The sequence below is a fragment of the Malus sylvestris genome, chromosome 3 (genome assembly GCF_916048215.2).
Source record: "Malus sylvestris chromosome 3, drMalSylv7.2, whole genome shotgun sequence".
Lineage (NCBI taxonomy): Eukaryota > Viridiplantae > Streptophyta > Magnoliopsida > Rosales > Rosaceae > Malus > Malus sylvestris.
This window is the reverse complement of record NC_062262.1, coordinates 7,842,935-7,865,333: the sequence shown is the minus strand read 5'-3', so window position 1 is coordinate 7,865,333 and position 22,399 is coordinate 7,842,935. Positions and strand designations below refer to the sequence as shown.

General features: G+C 36.6%; 1 protein-coding gene across 1 annotated transcript; it reads right to left on the bottom strand.

Moving 5' to 3' along the window:
* Nucleotides 1-20,749: 20,749 nt before the first annotated feature.
* On the bottom strand, nt 20,750-21,387 carry LOC126616892 (flowering-promoting factor 1-like). Its single transcript, XM_050285024.1, has one exon. The coding sequence runs from the start codon at nt 21,346-21,348 to the stop codon at nt 20,962-20,964; it is 387 nt and encodes a 128-aa protein (XP_050140981.1). The 5' UTR covers nt 21,349-21,387; the 3' UTR covers nt 20,750-20,961.
* Nucleotides 21,388-22,399: the final 1,012 nt, after the last annotated feature.

Below are 22,399 nucleotides of genomic sequence, written 5' to 3'. Positions count from 1 at the left end.
ATTGGAATCCTACGGAATAATATGTTAGTTGACCAAAGTCTTATGCACACTCAACACTCCTCTATGCTCGAACTAATGGAGCGTTCGTATGAGTTTCTGTGTATTGTGAGCAGGGACTTTAGCCTTGTATTTATATGGACTTAACCCTAATGAATATTCCGATAATAATGTCATTAGGAATCCTTGCAGTCCAAGGATAATTAATACACCAAATCTCATTCCCAATAGGATAGAATTAGGAGCCTTTATTTTCCAAGGAGATCAGGAATATATTAACTTTACTTGGGGCTATTAACTAAGTCCTAATCTTATTTATATTCCAAGCAATCCTTAAATTAACTGTGTAGACCTATTAACTGTTGGATTATGGTCCAACGTCCAACAATCACAACACAATGATGCTACGTACCTACATTCTCTTTTCTGCAGTCTCTTTTGAAACGCTAGCAAAATTATCAATAGTACTGTTGTCTAATTCATACAAGTCAAGTCGGTAAGCAACAATACTAAGTCGTCTAATTGAAACCAACGAAAAAGACTGCAGGAAAAGAAAAAAAACATCATATAAGATGTACAGTACATGAATGATATTGTACTGTATATCTTGATCTTCTTCGTGGGTCTTCCCAAAATTACAAGCAACTTCCCAGATCGATCAACCAGAAAAATGGGATGCAATATCATAATCATGTTAATGTACTAACTGTACTAACTGTACATGAAATTAAATCTTTGCTGGTTTAAGAAAAAAAAACCAAACACATTCAAAACCATTATGTTTGGGCCATAAATAAAATACGGTCCAATATGGGGTCAAACTATTTCTATTTACGCAACGAGGTCTAATTTGGGATTCTATCTCATGGCTCGGACGACCACTTTATTCCACCTCAACCCGTCTGACGGCTCGAATAGGATACTCACCGGGCTAGTCTGTCACGTAGACGATCAGGCCTGAGAATATTTTTCCATCTTAGATGTCAACGTATGCGCCATCCACCACGCCGATGTCACCACGTGAAATAAGACACATATGAAGGCCACTTCAATATTTTCCTATATATTTTATCCTAATTTTAGTAATAATTTATTGATTATTTTGATAAGATTTTGATGTTTTGAATTATATTTCTAATGTAGGACATTCGACTTTCTCTTGAGTAAAAAGTAATCAAATAGACGAATTTTGGAGTGATTCCAATAGGAGAATGTTCGTGAGTTTTTCATGATGATTTTATCAAAGTTTCAAAATTTTCTACTGAGTCGTTTGACCGTGGCAAAGAAATAAAGGTCCAGCGCGTAGCTTTTCCAGATTGACGTTTCTGGACGTTTTGGGTATTTTGGAGGTCAAGATAGCATATTTTGAGGAATATTCCTTCTAAATATTTGTAGGGGACGTCTTCAGCTTTTAAAAGAGACCTTTTGGACTCTGATTTGGTCGGCCAAAAGTTTAATTTTCTGAGAAGTTTGAATTTTAGTTCAAATAGGAAATCTTTTATTTTCAATTTTATTATTTTATTATGTTTCCTAGTTTTATTCTAAGACATTTTAGGGTTTTATTTTGTAGTAGTATAAATAAAGATATTTAGCCATTAGGAAAAAGAGGTAGAAGGAGAGGAGGAGGACGCACACCTTACTTAGCTTTTGGCGATTCAAGTTTATTTTCAAGGTGTTTTCTATCCATGTTCTTAATAATATTATATTTTATGATTGTTCATAACTAATTTCTTTTGCTAGGGCGAGGTCACGAGCTTTAGTAAGAATATGTAGTTTTTTTTCAATTTACTTATGATATTATGCATGCATGTTTTGAATTATTAATCACCGTTTTAAACTATTTAATTGTCTTAGTGATCGCGACCATTAGGATATTTAGAAAAGTAATTTGATGCAATTTTGGTAGAAAGGTTCACTGAAATTGGCGCTGGCTTCTTGTGACTAATAATTGTAATTTCACTTAGGATGAACACTAAGTCTTAAGGGTTGCATGATTTTTAAAAGGGTTTTCATAAAACTTAATGAGTATTTCGTATTCATATTTGATTCGGACGTCTGAACGGGTTGCATGTTAGATATACGTTCTATGTTGGAGGTTTCAAGTATGACATATATTAGGAAAACCTAACCTTCGAAATATGCATGGGTAATTTATAAGTAATTGGAAGAACTACGTATGATTGTAAAGGTGATAGCGGAACCCTAATGCTTTTACAAATAGTCTATTTTCTTTAAATTGATTTTTTTATTATTAAATTAGTTTTTATTATTTTAAAATCTAAAATCAACATTTTCCAAACTTTGTTTATAATAATTAATTAAGAGTTGGTTTTAAATACAAAGTATTCATTCAATCCCTGTGGAAAACGACCTTACTTGAACTATTTATATTACAACTACCTTGTACTATTGCAAGTATTTTTAAGTGTTTTTATCCCTACTTTTGCAGGTGATAAAAATCTCTATCAAGAAATCGGCGCCATTACCCATTAGGAATTATAGTCATTGGTAGCACCAAATGACCATTTACCCCTGCACCAGCTTTTTGATATGATTGAGGTTACTCATTTTCCAATGCCTATAAATAGAGGTCTTCATGCTCAGGACCTTCGTCAAATCCAGTCTCTACGATTATACAAAACCTTAAGTGATTCTTCAATCAACCAAACTATTTTTCACCAGAAACCTAATTGCTCTTCAACAAAACCCTTTTGCTCTTCAACTCCGATGTCAAAACCTTCCTTCAAAGCAAACACAACCTACAATCCTTGAGGTCTAAAACTTTTAAAGCTCTGCCACCCCTGGTATGATTCATGTGATGTGCCATTCCAACCACCTTGATTCTCTTTCAGAGGCGTATATTTTGTAATAAGTCCAATCCAATATCAGTGATCTAGGTGGACTACTCTAGCATTATCTTGTTCTTTATGCCATAATTTTACTAGAGTTTTACTACTTTCTTTACATTTCAGGTTATGTAGTTCAGCTCAACGGTCTAGATTTTTCTTTTGTAAACATTTGTAATCTTGACTTCAACATGAAATGATTACTATTTGTACCATACTTGACCAATCCCGAAACTACTGAGCACTAGTCAACGTTATACCGTTAAAGACCCATAAGAGTTTCCTTCCAACCAGGAGGCCAATCACAGCGCAACATGTGTCGAAATTAGAAGCCAATCATAGCACGACACGTATCAACATCAGAAGTCAATCACAACACGACACATGTCAATGTCAGAATGAAACTAGAAACTTTCTTCTATAAATAGAGATCATTCTCTCACAATATTTCTTAATGTCATTTGTACTAAATCATTCACTAGTACTCACTAAATGAGAGCTTGAACCTATGTACTTATGTAAACCCCTCACAATTAATGAAAACTCCTCTACTCCTTGGACGTAGCCAATCTGGGTGAACCATGTACATCTTGTGTTTGCTTCCCTGTCCCTATCCATTTACTTACTTATCCACACTAGTGACCGGAGCAATCTAGCGAAGGTCACAAACTTAACACTTTCTGTTGTACCAAAGTCCTCGCTGATTTTGTGCATCAACATTTGGCGCCGTCTGTGGGAACGACACTTATTCCCACTCTCTTCAGCTTTGCCAAGATGGTTTCCACCATTCGTACACTCTCTTTTGACCAGACATCTCTCTCCAACATGGGGAGCGAAGGAAGCCACAACACACAGAATGACACCCCTCTTGCACCTAGTGCGAAGCAATAAAAGAAGGAAAGAGGGTTGCTCTTCAAGCTAAAGTCGATGAGCTAGAAGCTCAGAACAACAAGATAGCAATGAAGAATGAGGTCCTCCAAGAGCAGTATGAGAAGCTCTTTGACACGCTCAACGAAACTAGACATACTCAAACACGCGAGCTCATTGCCCATGTGGATATCAACCATCATCTGGGTGCCCCCCAACACGGAGGGTCACCTCCATTCGACATGGGTATCCCTGATGAGGAGCGAGCTAATCATTAAAATATTGATCAACATGAAACTTCTCTCAACCTAGATGCTTCGACCCGAAGTAGAAGAAGTGGAGGAAGGCACTTCATTGCAGAAGGGTTGGAAAGATCGAAAGTCGTTTATCGTGACTGCTGAGACTTCTTAAAGCAACGTCGAGAGAATCCCCTTCACATATGCTCGAAGATCAATGACCCAAGGGTTTTGGAAAGACTCGGTCTCCTCCCACGACCCAGGCCAGTTGCCAATCTAGGGAAGGAACGACATGTCACAGAGGAACATGAAGGTACGGGGGACTCTGAGGTATTCCGACAGACTCGCCCTAGAAATCAGTACGGTGAGTCCAAGAAAAAACCACCTGCCCTTACTCAAACTTTCCTACTTCCAAGAGGCGATGGAGACTTACGAAAGAAAATTCTAGTGGTACATGACTCCACTTAGCCCCCCTTGTCCTATAGCTCATTGAGGAAGTAAACAAGTTGAAGGCAGAACGTCAGACCGAGATATCTGACTGGAACCAACCCAGCCCTGGCCTTCTCACAAGAAGGATCCTCGACACCCCCTTCAAGCGAAGACAAAACAAAAGCTTGGTTTACAACTTTATACTGGAAGGGATGACCTAATTGAACACCTTAACCTCTTTAAGTTCATCATGGCATATCAGATGCACACCAACGAAGAGCGATGTCTTCTCTTCCTTTCCACCCTCTTTGGCGGAGCTCTAAACTGGTATTGCCGTCTTCCACCTGAGACAGTAGACTCATTTGAGGAATTGAGGAAACTGTTTGTCTCTCAACACATCTTCCAGACCGATCACTTGCATTGTGCAGATGACTTGTACACTATTTGCCAGAAGCCAGACGAGTCACTACGAGAGTATGCCGGTAGCTTCAGCCATGAGTATTCTCGCTGCACTGAGGCAAATGACAAGACCGCCCTCAAAGCCTTCACGGCAGGCTTACGTGATTGTTTCTTCAAGTACATGATCAATGCCAACACTTGGAAGACTTACTCTAAGGTGATGGCATAAGCTTACAACCACGCCTCCGCCGAAGCAAGGACATACCAAGGGAACCCCCATATGGTTAACCCCTATCAACAAATGGGAAGTGGAAGTCAAGTTCTACCAAGTGAGAAGATATTGGCCATTCAGTCACCCATTGCATCATCTCCTACCTTATTTAGCTACTCGCTAAGTCACCAAACATATCTGTCTCTTGGTAAGAGGAAGGATTTTTACTCTCAGGAAGCCCATTACAACAAGAAGGGTAAAAGTTCATATCAAGACAACCATGGGTGAACGTACCGTCGACTATTATGATTATGGGGCCAAGCCTCACTTTTTCAAAGTGGAGGACTAGGTACTGAAGGAAATGCTATTATAAGAAGGCATACACATTACAAATGTTTTAACTCTCAACCGCTTGAGATCTTTTGTCACACAAGCCATTCGGAAAATATTTAAAGAAGAGGGAATTCGGACAACTTCTTCTGAGTCTTTTGTGTTCCTAGCACTGGAACACTTGGTCTACGCCGACGTACCCTTATACTCCAACTCAGAGCTTCAACATGCGTACTTTGACACAAAGTATGTGATACTAAGTGTTACAACCAACATGGTTCACATATCAAAAATATAGATCCCTTCATGCATAGTGATAGGAGCATATTTATGCGACTGAGTTAGCTTGTTCTCATGCATTTATGTTGTTATTTCTTAGTTAATTATGTATTTTAAACTATTTTCGTGTGTTTGTAGGTCCATAGGCCTTATGAAGCAATAAGATGCATTTTGGTGCATTTTGGAGCAGTTTTGGGCTTAGAATGAATAGCACATGTATGGAGCAAGGTGGATGGACGAAATTGAAGACTAAAGAGGCTAGAAATGTGTTAAGAAAAAGAAGAATTAATGTAAAAAGGACAAAGAGCTCAGCCACAAAGGGGTGTCACTCCACCATTCACTTTTCCATCATTGCCGTGCACCACCATTGCACTCCCTTTAGATTCCTATGCCGTGCATCATCATCCATGTTCCCTCCATTGACTCATTTGTTGCATTATTCCACCTCCATTTCCTTTCTCTATCATGTGCACAATCATTCATGTTCCCTAGCTGCAACACCACTCCATTTTACCCCCATGCTTTGCATCATCACTTCACTTTTACCTTTGAATCATTTCAAACACCACTCATTGCACTCAATTGCTACACCATTTCTTGTTCCCTCCATCATTTCAGATTCATGCATCATTACATTGAATCATTGCACTCAATTGCTACACCATTCCTTGTTCCCTCCATCATTTCAGATTTTATGCATCATTGCACTCAATTGCTACACCACTCCATGTTCCCCTCCATTGTCATGCACTTCCTCTATAAAAGGAAGTGTGTGTAACATAAATTTAGTTCATACTTGGTTAGATCATTCACTCCCATTTCAACACAACCTTCATCCAAACACATCCATTCATCTTCACATCCATTCCTCCATACACACAAACCTTCAAACACTCACCAACACCTTGTGCCGTAGTAAAGGAAGGGAAAGAAAGTGCTTGGACGTGCTTGCTGTCCAACATGGATCGTTGGAGCGTTTAGGTGTTTTCTTTCTTTTGTTTCTAATGTTTAAATTCATTTCCTTTCGTTTTGTTGTAAATATGAGTGGCTAAACCCCTCTTGGCTAGGGGTGATTTCAAAGCCATGATTATGTGTGCAATATAATTTGATAAATTCCAGTTATGAACTCTTGAATCGTGAATGCAATTGGCTTAACTACTTGATTGATAACTTATTTGTATTTGTTAATTAAGGGTCGACACTTAATTGGCATGCATAAATCCGTTGCTAGAATATAAGGAAGTTTCACATAATCGTTACAAACTTATATTCACACGTAGTGAAGGTCGCTTATAAACGATCGCGTTAAGTTCAATTCCTAGCATGAGTGACATGATGTCATAGTTGCAAGTGCTTTGTCAATGCTTATGATTTTCATTAAACGTAATGATCTTTGCTTGTATTTCTATTATGATGTCATGTAGGTAACTTTAGAAGAATGTTTTGGGTTGTCGAATGATGTCATCCAATCCAATAAAACAAGGAAAATCTGAGAGTTAACTAGTGATGTCACGGTTAATTTGGAGCATTGTCGTTCATAATTCAATGAAGTAGTAACTGGAAATCAAGTTATTTGCATACATGTCATGTGTGGAGAAAAAACCTCTAGCTATCCCATCAATCATCTTATTTCTCAAATTTGTTTAACAATCTGTCTAGTTTTTCATACTTGTTTGTTTGTTTCAACTTCATCCAAATCAATACCCCCCTTTTAGTTTCTTGTTTCAAAGTGTTTCAAATCTGTTATAGTCACCAACAAAGTCTTATTGCAGGCCAACAACAACTTCAGTGCATGGCATACGAAGATCAAGCTATTCAGCCCTCTTGCATCTGCTTCAGACATTTCCCTTCTGTAACAATGCAAACACTACAACTCGTAGAAAGCTTCACACTCTTGATCAAGACAGTGTGAAGCAAAACCAATTTATGGTGCCAACAAGAGCTTCATCAAAGGAATTCAACCACAATTCTCAAAAGCTTCACACACTCTTGATCAAGACAGTGTGAAGCAAAACCAATTTATAGTGCCAACAAGAGCTTCATCAATGGAAGGCAACCATAATTCTCAAAAGCTTCACATACTCTTGATCAAGACAGTGTGAAGCAAAACCAATTTATGGTGCCAAAAAGAGCTTCATCAATGAAGGGCAACCACAATTCTCAAAAGATTCACACACTCTTGATCAAAACAGTGTGAAGCAAAACCAATTTATGGTGCCAAAAAGAGCTTCATCAATGAAGGGCAACCACAATTCTCAAAAGATTCACACACTCTTGATCAAAACAGTGTGAAGCAAAACCAATTTATAGTGCCAACAAAAGCTTCATCAAAGGAGTTCAACCACAATTCTCAAAAGCTTCACACACTCTTGATCAAAATAGTGTGAAGCAAAACCAATTTATGGTGCCAACAAGAGCTTCATCAATGGAGGGCAACCACAATTTTCAAAAGCTTCACACACTCTTGATCAAGACAGTGTGAAGCAAAACCAATTTATAGTGCCAACAAAAGCTTCATCAAATGAGTTCAACCACAATTCTCAAAAGCTTCACACACTCTTGATCAAGACAGTGTGAAGCAAAACCAATTTATGGTGCCAACAAGAGCTTCATCAATGGAGGGCAACACAATTCTCAAAAGCTTCACACACTCTTGATCAAGACAGTGTGAAGCAAAACCAATTTATGGTGCTAACAAAAGCTTCATCAATGGAGGGCAACTACAATTCTCAAACCTTCGAGGCAAATTCAAGACTATTTGAAGCAATTTCAATTTATATGGTTCATCCAAACCTTCAACTACTACAAGGTGTGGCTTGCATCACAATCTCTTGCTCAACAATATGGAAGCAAAATTTGTATATGTTGTCTCTCCCACATTTTCAAATTTCTAGTTTCCCAAAAAAAAAAATGGAAATTCAACAAAGCTTCATCAATGGAAGACAATTACAAATTCTCAAAAGCTTCACACTATCTTGATCAAGATAGTGTAAAGCAAAATCAATTCGTGGGACCCAACAAAAGCTTCATCAATGGAGGACAACTACAAATTCTCAAAAGCTTCACACTATCTTGATCAAGATAGTGTGAAGCAAAATCAATTTATGGTACCCAACAAAAGCTTCAACTCCAAAGCTTCACCTGCAAAAGATTCACCCACAATAGCTTCACCTACAAAAGCTTCACCCACCACAAATGCTTCACCTACAAAAACTTTACCCACAATAGCTTCACCTACAAAAGTTTCACCCATAAAAGCTTCACCAACAAAAGCTTCACCCACAAAAGATTCCCCCACCACAAAAGCTTCACCCACAAAAGCTTCCCTCACCATAAAAGCTTCACCAACAAAAGCTTCACCCACAAAAGCTTCACTCACAAAGCCTCAACCTACATGCTTCACTCACAAAGCTTCAACATACAAGCTTTAACAAAAGGAAAAATTCAAAGAACTCAGTGAAGAAGGCATTGGTGTATTTAACACAATACGTTGAAATGAAGCAAAGCTTGTTTATTGATATCTCCGATAAGTTACAAATATGTACATATACATGAATCAAAATAAACAAACAAGAGGAAGCCTTCACAAAGGTTGCTAAGGAGAAGTCTCAGCAGTCGGCAGAGCCCCAGAAAGAGAAGGCATTAGAGGGTGATTATTCGGAGCCTCAGTACTAGGCAGAACCCCAGAAGGAGGAGGCACCGAAGGTTGATCATTTGGAGCTTCATTACGCGGTACAGCTCCAGAAGACGAAGGTAATAAATGCCTTTGGAACAAACCCACAAACCTCTGATGATCAAGTAAAATCTGACCATCAGATTCCTACAGCTGGTCGAGCTTCCTCTTCATATTTGTAGCATAGTCATGTGCGAGCCTGTGCAACTGTTTATTCTCATGTTTGAGCCATCTGATCTCATGTTTGAGACTTATCACTTCAGCCGCCAATGATTCAACTTGCCGGGTTCAAGCAAATAGGCGTTGGGCTATATTAGACACAGAACCTGCACACTGAACACTGAGACCCAGATAATCCATAACAGCTAACTCATCAGACCATTTGGAAAGTAGTCTGTTATCTTTGGGAGTGAGAATGTTCCTGGCCACCAACGCAGCGGTCATATCATTCTTCATCACAGAGTCCCTAACGATAAGAGGACCAGTAGGGGATAAGAAGGATGAGTGCCATATGTTGTCTTGAGAAGGTATGGCTTCCTCTTCACCAAAGTTCAAGTCAAAATGACGGTCGGATGGGCCAGACATTCTCAGAAATGATGAAGGAGAAATGAGGTGCAATAAATCTCTGAAGTAAGGGGAAAATTCCTACAAGCAATAACTCTCTGAATGTACTTCTTGCACACAATTGGTGCCCTTATAAAAGAAAGTGCAACATGGCCGTTGGTTCAAAAATCGAAGAGGCACCATTCTCCAGATTCCGAAGAGGCACCACTTTCCACATGCAACATCAGCTCATCGGGTACCACATATAACTTTGCCAAAGATCTCTGACAAAATTTAAACACATAAATTTTGAAGGTCTAGCTGCCCTACTATTACCCACAAGGGTAAAGGAACAGCACCACTGCTTGATAACTAGAAAGTCCCAATGTGTGTCAACTTCCATGCTCCGTGGCAACGCAGACTGCCAAAAATGCCCAACATTTACTCACATTCGAGAAAACACTCCCAACAAGATTGCTTGCTCAAAAATCGAAGAGGCACCGCCCTTCGAATCTCGATAGCCAGACTTCCAACATGATTACTTTCTCAAAAATCGAAGAGACACTGCTCTCCGAATCTCAAGAGTCAAACTCCCAACATGATTGCTTTCTAAAAAATCGAAGAGGCACCGCTCTCTGAATCTCGAGAGCCAGACTCCCAACAGGATTATATGCTCAAAAATCAAAGAGGCATCACCCTCCGAATCTCGAGAGCCAGATTCCCAACATAATTACTTTTTCAAAAATCGAAAAGGCACTGCTCTCCGAATCTCAAGAGTCAAACTCCCAACAGGATTGCTTTCTCAAAAATCGAAGAGGCACCGTTCTCTGAATCTCAAGAGCCACATCTTCGACAGGATTACTTGTTCGAAAATCGAAGAGGCACCGCTCTCCGAACTTCGAGAGCCAGATTTCCTTGGATAAAGCTTGTCTGCAATCTTCACACGCAACATCAGCTTTCCAGATACCACAGACCACTTTTTCAAAGTGCTCTGACAAAGTTAAAACACGTGAAGCTTGCAGCTCCCACTACATCGCTATGACCAAGAACGGTAAAGGAATAACACTACTACTTATTGTTAGGGAGACTCCAGATAATACCTCTGCAAACAAGCCACACCAGAGCAAGAGTATCTCATATCATCGGGGGTTAAAAGCAAGAATATCCCATATCATGCTTTTTCCCTGTCTTTTCCTTTAGCCTTGTTCTTACCTGCAAGACAAGGAGAAAGAGAGCAATCAGTCAGCACTTGGAATTAAGCTTCCAGTCAGGAACTGACTGCTTGGAACCCCTTTCCTAATTACTTACCTGGCATTGCTCTCGAGTACTCATCTTCAACATCTTATGCTTCCAGAGAAGATACCACATCTGCCTAAGGAACAGATAGGGCAAGTGAGAAGGATACAAGGAAGCATGTGGAGACAAGCGTAACAAAACACATGCCGATACATCCACTACTTTATTAACAACAAAAGTATCCCATATCATCAGGGTCGAACGTACTCTAGATTTGATGAACTTGTTTTGACCCTCAAATTCTTGAGTTGGCCTTATACTCTGGAGGAAACCAGAAAACCCTCCAGCCCAGTTCAAGAATAAGCCTGTGGAAAATTACTTATTGAAAAGCAAAAGTATCTCATATCATCTCTTCTCCATTTGCTTCTCCTTATCCTTGTTGCTATTTATGGCACAAGGAGAAGGAGAACAATCAACCGGAAGCCGAAGTCGAACCTTCGATCCAGGTTGCTTGCTTACCTTGTCTGTTACCTCCTTCGGCAAATCTCCTAGCTCGGCAACTTGGGGGACTCCTACTATTCGGTTTGTATCGCACTTGACCAAGCCCAAAACTACAAGTAAGCTTCAAGTGAAATTGATACATTACCTTGTGCATCTTCATCGGTTAAAGATACCACTCCTGGATGGAGGAAAAGTACTTCTAGAGAAGATGCCACATCTACATATGAGACAGATAAAGCAAATGAAAATGAATGCACACTTCGGTACTTATCAATACTAGTGACCGGAGTAATCTAGCGAATGTCACAAACTTAACACTTTCTGTTGTACCAAAGTCCTCACTGATTTTGTGCATCAACAATTACAATATGTTTTTCGGTTTAGTTTCTATTTCTCCTGCATTTTCTTTTTAGGCAAGCATACACGAAGCTAAATTGAGTTTTAAGTCCTCATTCACTCAAGGCACAAAAAAGAGCTTAACCAAACCAACGTTCCACTCGGTACACAATCATTTGGTTAAGAAGTCAAATTTACGCCCAACTTTCACACAGTTCAGCACAAACATTGTCTGTCAGCATCCTCCAATAGTGACACGTCTATTCTCTCTTCTCTTGAGCCATCCCGTGGCACTGAAACAAAAAACTACACTTTGGACAAATACGTGGTACCCAGTCCAGATTTTGTTCGAGTTTTGACACCAAGACATTAGTCATTAATTCCATCTACATATTCAATTGATATGGGAAGAAATCTTAACTTTCAACATGATTTCAATTCCACTGACCTACAAAAATACTTGGATAGGGGGACTGACATGTGTATAACTTGCGCTTCCGATAGGGTATTTTTCCAAGTCATATATTTTAACAAATATTAAAGCGACTTTTAGCACCGGTTTAGTAAACCAAATGTTGTTTGGGAATTATGCAGATTCCAAAACGTTCATACAAACTGATGTGCATGGTGTTAACTGTCATCAATTAATTATATATTTGTAGAGAGGTTAAACTCCAACTGATTTCAAAAGTCAGAGACAATTTCTAGTGATGACTACGGTCAAGAATTTCTTCTCGAATTTATTCAATTTTTTATTTATGTCAATGAATCATAAAATTTTAATACACAACAGAAGAATAACTCGGGTACCAGATGTTGGAATTTAGGGTTATTTTATTGTTTTGAATTTGGGTTTAACCCGTTAGTATTAGGGTTTCGTTTTCTTGCTTATTAGGGTTAGGTTAGTTCTATATATATATGATGATTTGTAGCTCGTAGAATAACAATTCATTCACAATGTAGTCTCTTAGAGTTTTGTAGCCGTTTCGGCATTCTCAGTTTGTTTAATAAAATTCTTATTATTTTGTTAGTCTTGTTCGTTGCGCACTCTGATATTCAACTTGGTATCAGAACAGGTTTGATCCTTAGGGATTTAATCTGCCCTTGATTCATATCAGTTTGTTTTGTAATCTTGTTTGTTGCGCACTCTGATATTCAACTTGGTATCTTGATATCAGAGCGGGTTCAATCCATTCTCGTTGGTATCAATTTGTTTGCCTTTGTCGTCGTTCATTTTAGATTTGTTAGTTGGTATTGCTTGTTTGTAGACCTGGCAGTTTCTAACACGACACGATGACACGACACGAAAATAACGGGTTTCGGGTCAACACGATAACTTATCGGGTGACCCGTTAAGAACCCGTTAATAGTATACACGCGGGTAACACGTGGGTAACCCGTTTCGACCCGTTAAGAATTTTTTTTTTGATAATTTTAAAGTTTAATTACTAAAAGATTTATTATAAAATACAATAGCCATATTAATATATACAATATATTCTATGTTAAATATATAGTTTTGTATTATTATTCTATATAAGTTTTTTAAAAAAATTAGTCATTATTTATTTTTATTATGAGAGTTCCTTATTATCATTACTAGGATAAATTTTACTTAACATGTTGTTGTCCAAAATTAAAATAAACTAATATAGTATTTGTATAGGCAAGAACTAAAAAGATATACATACAAGTATGAAAAATGTGAAAGAATATATAAACACTCGTGATTCATCATTATTCCTCCACGAGTAGATAATGGTTACACTTACATTATCGTTTAGATTTTTAAAATCCTCCAAACCTTCATGAATAATGTTTTTTATTTGAGGGAAAAATTAATAAAATTAATAATAATTATTGTAGAAGTGTAAAAAATGTAAAAAAAAATATACAATCACTCATAATGACAAACTTTACAACTTTCATGAATGGGCCAGCTTCGAAATCCAACACTATAATTCATAAACCTTAAATTTATATTTAACCGTCGATTGTCATTTATGCTTTATTCTTCTTACTGAATTTCATTTTTTAAATTTTCTTTTTTGAAAACATGATCATATGGCGGATGTAAGAAGATGAACGGTTCAGATCTTTGATATCACGTTTCAATATTTAAGGTTAACTGAAATATGAGTCGATGTCATATAGTTAGTAAAAACTTTATAAACATCAAGCAATATTTTCACTAACCGTAAAACTCTGAATATAATATCAATGATCCAAACCGTTCATCTTCCTACATCCTCTAATAGATCAAGTTTTCAAAATAGAAAATTTGAAAAAACAAAATTTGATGAGAACAATGAAGCGTAAATGTAAACAACAATCAACAGTTAAATTTTGATCTATGATTTATATGATTATTGTGGCGAATTTCGAAGTTAAGCTCTTCATCAAAGTTATAAAGCTTGTCATTATGAGCGTTTATATATTTTTTCTATATTTTTTTACACTTCTACATTAATTAAAAAACTATTAAAGACTTTAAGTAAGTGAAAATATACTTAAAAGAAAATTGTGTTTTATGTCTTGGATGTGACAATATGGTATGTATATACTTATTTAGTATTATGTTTTTCATTTGATTATTTATTGGTTTAAAATATATTTTCTTTAACGGGTAACGGGTCGGGTCATATTACTTGTTAATATTATCGGGTCGATTTCGGGTAGGGTCATTTTACTCATTTATTTTAACGGGTGTTATACGACACGACCCGTTAAGATATCGGGAATGACACAAAAACGACACGAGCACGAAAAACACGACACGAATGCCAGGTCTAATTGTTTGCAAGGAAAAGAAAGATGAAAAAAAAATATCGAATTAGATGATCGTGAGGAAAGCCTGAAGTTCGTATACTGCAGTGCACTGAATCAAGAACCTGGGTCAAACCCGCCTTCAACCTGTTGCCCGTCTGCTAACGAGGCCCTGATCCGAGAACCACAACTTGGATCGAGTTCATCTCCGCTGCACCTACCCCATCTGAATCTGCCGTGAACCTGCATCACAACGTCTCGAAGCCGTCCTGCTGTGAACTGCAGCCCAGATCCATCCCACCATCGAAATCCCATTGCCACTGCACTAGCATCAACCCCATCTGCACATTGCCGCTGCAACCAGAAACCTAGCACATCTGTTGTCCAAATGGATTGTTCGTTTGTTCGCTTGAATCACTTGCCTTGTCCTGTCCGCCTAACGGAGCTTGCCTTGTCGTGTTCGCCTAAAGGAGCTTGTTTTGTCGTGTTCGCCTAACGGAGCTTGTTTTGTTGTGTTCGTCTAACGGAGCTTGCATCCGCATCTGCTTGTTGGCAAACTCTTGCCATGTACCGCCATGAATTTGACGGGGGGTGTTGGAATTTAGGATTATTTTATTGTTTTGAATTTGGGCTTAGCCCGTTAGTATTAGGGTTTCGTTTTCTTGCTTATTAGGGTTAGGTTAGTTCTCTATATATATATGATGTTTTGTAGCTTGTATAATAACAATTCATTCACAATGTAGTCTCTTAGGGTTTTGTAGCCGTTTCGGCATTCTCAGTTTGTTTAATAAAATTCTTATTATTTTGTTAGTCTTGTTCGTTGCGCACTATGATTTCTTCTTTAATTTATTCAATTTTTTATTTATGTCAATGGATTATAAAATTTTAATACACAACAGAAGAATAACTCGGGTAGCAGAAACCAGTATCATGAGAGAAGCAGTCAAATTGAAACCTACAAGAGGCCGGGTCACTAGACTCACACTCCCAGGATATAACTTATATTGTTTTTTTTTTTTTTTTTAACAATTGAAAAACGTAAATTTACAACGAGGATCCGCGAGAGATTCTATAACCATACATGTTAAAGATTAGTTTGGGAATAATACAGAATGGAACATGTTAAAACGATTGTTTGCTCTCATCTATTTCTCGAAGAAGACTCGTATCCAAATTCATAGTTTGATAGTATCGTCAAGTTTGTAAATAGATAAACAAGTTGATTTCAATATTTATAATATGGAAAATTAATTAAGATTCGCCTCTTATTTTATTATGCACATAGTAGTGGCAATGTTATTTAGAGACACAAAATTAGTCACACTGCACAAAACCGATCACATTGCAGAAATATATTGTTAATCAGATCATAAGTCCTATTATTATATGTGATACCCACCTGTATACTAAGGACGCGTCAAAAGTGTGATTAGTTTTAAAGAGTCATAATAACATTACTCTGAAGGTAGCACTATTTTTTACAGCACACAAACCACTACTTTCGTTTTTTCACCTATCAATACTTTTTTTAACAAACGATATTATTTACACTAAAATTAAGGGGGTGTGGGAGTAAGTTAAGTCTCATAATGAGTTAGCAATAAAGTGGTTTAAATTCGCATTTGGCGATAATCAAACCTAAGACATCTCACTTATCAGTGAAGAAGAATACTACTAAATCGTAGTACTAAGTGGTTTTATCTATCAATACTTAAGTTAATGCCTTAATCTTTGTTTCTTTTCTTTGAACGGCTGATCGAGTACTATATGAATAGTTGAGGCCGGGGTCACTTGACAAGAAGCCTTCAGATACATCGAAACCATAACCCTTAATTGTCTATGCGCATAAGTAACAAACTAGGGCTACAAAACTAACGTAAAACTAAGTTAATTTGTCGCATCTCGCTGATGGCAAACCTTGCAAACTACTTCACATGCATCAGCGAGAAAAACTGCAGTATTACAAATTAACTTGCTGGATGAGAACATTTTTGGAAAGCCAAGTTTGATAATCTATTCTCCACAGTATCTAGTTTAATGGTAGTACAAGTAGATTAATGTCAAAAAAACATAACCTGGAAATGTGCACGCGTAGCGCACGCATAATATAATGTGTGACCCTCTCTCGCTTTGCCAAGGAGACCTTCGTGGTTGCGATTATTGTCTCATTCTGTAGAGTACAACTTTTTGTTACAGTAATAGCTAACTATTCAACCTTGGATCTTAGAGCCTAGAGTGGTTTTGTGGTTTGTGCGTTTGGAAATGACTATGAGTAGGATGCTCAAGGTTAGTGCAGGTAACTCCTAGGGCGGTATTTTCCTCGTGGTGCCTTTATGTTAGTTCTTTGGCTTGGAAGGTTTAGTCTTTCATGTTGATTGGATTTTGGTCTTCCATGACTAGGAAGGAATTACATTGTATTAATGATAAATTTGTAATTGTGAAGTTGTTTTGTTTCTTTTAGCATATGTGACCTCTTGGTTTGCTGCGATGACAACTTTTGATTTACCTATCCTATGTAAGTTTTTGATCTTTTTTAATAGAGTTTCTTTTAATCTAAACAAAAAGAAGAAGATCAATGTCAAATTATACAAAATTACAAAAATTGTTAACGAGTTAAAACAAGGATAAAAATTGGTAAAATTCAAAACACAGGACCAAAACAAAAGACCAGTGTGCCATTGTTCTATTTGTCTTTGGCAAACTTCCACTAATCTGTCATGTTTAATAGCACACATAGAAGTAATTGACCGATTAAAATAAGATGAACATTAGGGCTTGCGATGGTATCATAGTAGCTATACTGTAGCGTATAGGATCATCAAGCTATACTGAAGCCTAATGAGTATTCATTACCATCTGTACGTTATGCAGATGGCTATGAGACCTTCCTGAATCAGCAGCTCGATGTGTCTTGTCACGACCTAGCTGTGATCTGTTTTTCATCTTACTTCCTCTCTCTTAGAGAAGGATTGTCTGCCCTCCACTTCCCATGCTTTTCTTGTGCCTTTTTGTTTATGTGGTCACGGTTAAACCACGTCAATATTTTATATTACTATTTATTTTTATCTTATTATATCTATAAAAAAATATATAAAATGTTAACGTGACTTAACCGTAAGCACATAAAACAGGAGGGCACCGGAAGTGAAGGGCAGACAATCCTTGTCCTCCTTCCTTTCGTGCTCTCTTGCTCTATTGTTTTTCAAGAGAGGATCTTCTCCCGATCATCTTTGTGAGGATATAAAGAATCCTTTAATTACATTTGTTTATCGTACATCGTGTGATCAATTTTTATCAAATACTGTTTATATTTAATTTTAAATAAAAAGAATTTATAATAATTTCTAATCGTATGATTTACAATAAATAAATGTAATTAAAAGATACGTAGAATCCTCGTAAAAAGGATTCTACCAGGATTCTCTAGTTCTTTTTTCTATCTCATATTCCGAAGTTTTGAATCATTAGATTTTATTTAGTTTATTTTAGCTAGGGATCCTATGATTAAAAATTCTGAAATATAAAATACATTGAAGTATGCTAGAAAATCCCCATATTTCCAGCTTTGCCAGGTCGATATCCAATGGGGCCACCCCAAGATTCGAATCAGGTCACCACACACATTATGCAAAGAGACTTTCTTGGATGCTCCAGAGTATTGGAAAAGGATCATCTCCTTATCCTTTTTAGCTAATTATACTCATTAAACAATTTGAGCTTTTGAATTTTGATTTAACGACTAAAGTTATTATTATTTTTAGAATAAGTTTATATTTTTAACCGTTTGATCAAATTTCAAAGACCCAGATTATTTGATGAGGAAGATTAGATAGAAAGAATCCGGAGAGAATCCATTTCCCAGATTATCAGGTACTCTAAATATTTAATTTGTTAATTTTTTATTTAAAAATACTATAATCAAAATTTAACGATTAAAACATCTGAAATACCAAATACCTCAGAGCATCTAAAAATTTGTGCCTCGCAAAAAAACAGATTTCCTTTGACCACAGCGAGATAAGCAGTCTTAGAAAATTGAAATGAGATGCAGATAGATATACCCCAATGGGGCTGGAACAAAAGGATATCATACGGAATAGGATCCTCTTCGGATCTTCTTTGTAAGAATCCAGATCAATCAAATATATCTGTTCATTATATATTGTGCAGTCAATTTTTATTAAATACTAGTTATATTCAATTTAAAATTTAAAGTTTAAAATAATTACTAACCGTACGATGTATGATAAACAGACATAATTAATTGATTCCCGAATTTTCACAAAAACATCTGAAGAGGATCCTTGTCCGATATCATACCATCATATGATCTGCATTTATGAAGCTGTAGCTAGCTTTTCTGCTACTTCTCAGAGCTTTGCAATAATAATGGGAATAGAATTCTCTTCGTATCCCTTCCATCAAGTCTTCTTTATATACTACATATCCTTAAAATTTGATCACACAGCTACCAAAAAGGCTCATTTTAAAAATTATAATAACTTTAATTGTTAGATCAAATTTCAAAACCACAAATTATTTGATGGAGATGATTTGATAGAAGGAATTCGGAGATCATCATTTTTCCATAATAATGGCATGGACACTGGTTTATAGGTAGTACATAATACGTGGTACAAGTAACGGGTTCTTTTCAATATTTTCAACACACAGCAACTACCGAGTCCACAATATATATATAGGAAAGGATCGTCTTTGGATCCCTTCCATTAAGGCCACAAATTCGAACCTTTAAAATTTGATACAACGATTAAAGTTATTATAACTTTTAAAATGAATTATTGTTTGTAACCGTTGAATCAAATTTCAAAAACTCGAATTTGTGATCTTAGTGGACTTGATGAAAGTTATCCAGAGAGGATTCCTTTATATATATATATATATATATATATATTTTTTTTTTTTTTTTTTTCCTTTTATTTTAAGTATTCAATATAGGAACCGGATCCCCTCCTGAGCATAGGATGAAGATTCTCCTGATCGAACCATCTAGACCATTGAAATTTGATTAAACGGTTACAAACAGAAGCTCTCTAAAAATTATAATTATTATAACCGTTTGATTAAATTTTAATGATCTAGATGATCAGCTCAGGAGTATCTCCACCCTATGCGGGGATCCGGTTCCTTCAATATAACCTTTTGCATTAAATCTCTACAGCTCTCTGTGGTACTTCTGCCTTCTGAAACTAACAATCAAAAGGACACGGTATAGCTAGCTAGCTACATGTTCTTGATGACTCTAATATTCATTACAAACTGCAAATTCCAGTTGGATTTTGTCTTGGTTTTGATTGACAATCATTAATGCATGTGGGGGCTCACTTGTTACTCTCTCAGTCTCACCGGTGCTATATGCTTCTGATCAACATACATGCAAGCAGTTCAAACAAACCATCATAAGGATTAACCCACAACCCTATCTTTGGGGAAGACTGGGAAGGCTTACCTACACCCCGTGTATGTGCCTACCAAGGATGAAGGTGAGTTTCTATTATCTTAGAGAGAGAGAGAGAGAGAGAGAGAGAGACTATCATAGAACATACATAATTTCGTGTTTACAGCACTCATTACGAAATATTATTGTTCACTTAGTGACAAAATGATTTCCTCTTATCCTAATTGCTACAAGATGTTAAAAAATAAATAATTAAAAGTGGTTGTTTGATATCCATTTCCATTTCATTTATTTTCAGTTATTAAAAACTTATATAGTAACTATTTTCAGCATAAAACTGAAAGTCAAATTTTGAAAACTCAATTTTTTTTTTTACTTTTTTTCTCAATTGGTTTTTTATGTTTTACAAAATAGTGAAAATAAAAACTGAAGAACTAAAACCAAAATTGTTATTAAAATGCCTCCAAAGAAATAAAAACACATGCACCAATTGATAAAACATGAAAAAGGAAGACTGCTAAAAACTTGAATATTATAATTAAGATTCGATAATTTAGAACACGATCACATTATGATACAAGTGATGTGTTTATTAAAGAATAAGCCAATGTAAATTTCTCTAATCGTTTTATCAACCACATAAATGTAGGATTTTAATTATCCTCCGAGGCCATTTAGTGGTACAGTCCAGTAGTATATCCTTTTATTGGTACAGATCTTCGGTTTGATTCTCACTACATACGAATTTAAATCATAGATAATATCATTTATTCAAAAAAAAAAATAGAAAAAGAGATGAAACAATTATATTTCACTGTTAATTGGCTGACGCAAACCTGGTGTTTACATGATGACCAAAATGCATATTGAGGATGAATAAAGCACCATAAACCCTAGTTCTGCAATGCAGCAGGGTCACGAACTTCGAAGAAGGAGCGATTCTTGACGACGATGTCGTACATATGGAAGGACTTCAAGTTGGCAAAATTATTTGGGAGCGAGATGAGGTGGACTGAGTTCTCGGAGCGGTGGAACTGGAGGAGGTCGGGCCGATTGGAGTTGGGGTAGCGAGTCCAGCCGAGTTCAGTGAGTCGCTGCTCGAGTTCGGAGTAGGATTGAATGACCTGGTTGGCTGGGAGGTAGACCAAGACTCGGGGCCGAGCACCGGGTGCGGTGGCTGTACCCGGATGCGGCGGCTCTTTTTGCTCGAACGATTCCCTGGTTGGGTTGGTGACCAGCCGAACGACGCCGTTTCTGTCAAATATCCACACTCCGGACATTGTTGGTTGTAGCGGGGCTGGTGAAGATATTGAAGGTAATGTAAGTTAGTCAGAGTGCAAGAGAAAGTACGGTTGTCTTGTGCAGGGAAAGTATGCAAAACCCTATTCTACTTATAGCAGCCGAAGGACAACCAATAGTAAATGATGTCAAAATTGTTAATCTTTGATTCGAGTTGTGGGGTCGATATTGGTTTAGCTTCTAACATACTGTTAAGAAGTTATTGAGCTTTCATAATTTAGAATAATGTTAGGAATATTAAAATTTTAAATCAAATTTATAAATTAAATGATGTATCATTAATAGAAAATAAACACGTTAATCGATATTTAATTAATAATTCAAACACAACAATCACATCATTTGGTTTATACAATTTGATTTAAAATTTTAGTATCTCTAGCATTACCCTATATTTATACATGGAAGATACCGTCTGGATGTGAAAACTCATACACCTGTTTATTAAGTCTTGTACTGTCCTATTATAAATTGGATTTTAATAATAACCTAAACTTTCTTTGTAGTATTAAAACAAGTTAGTCTAGCCATATTTAAAGTTCAACAGTCACATGTTTTTTACGCTACATTTAAATTGTCCACGTGGTAAGCCACTCCACATTGCTAATTGGAGGGGTTTTCTTTTTATTAATATATGTCATTGGATTAATGTTTGAAATCTTCTCTTTTTTATGGTCGAAGTAAGCAAGAATCCGGTATAATTAATGTTATGGTGTTTTAGTACGAAATTTGAAAAAATAACCAAATTTTAGAATTATAGCCACCACTTTAAATTTATGATAATTATAACCAAAATTTGATGTAAAAGTACTAATCTACTCTTAATATCAGGATGTCTCACAACAAGCAAAACACAACCTATAATATTGCAGATCTGAATATAGACGGACAGAGTTTATCGAAAATAAAAAACAAAATAAAAACAAAGAATAAAGCATGAATTAAAAACAAAAAAACAAAATAAAAAAACAAAGCCTAGGTTAAATTGTTAGGCTTCTTGGTTGTGACAGCCCGTCCCGAAATATATTTTTC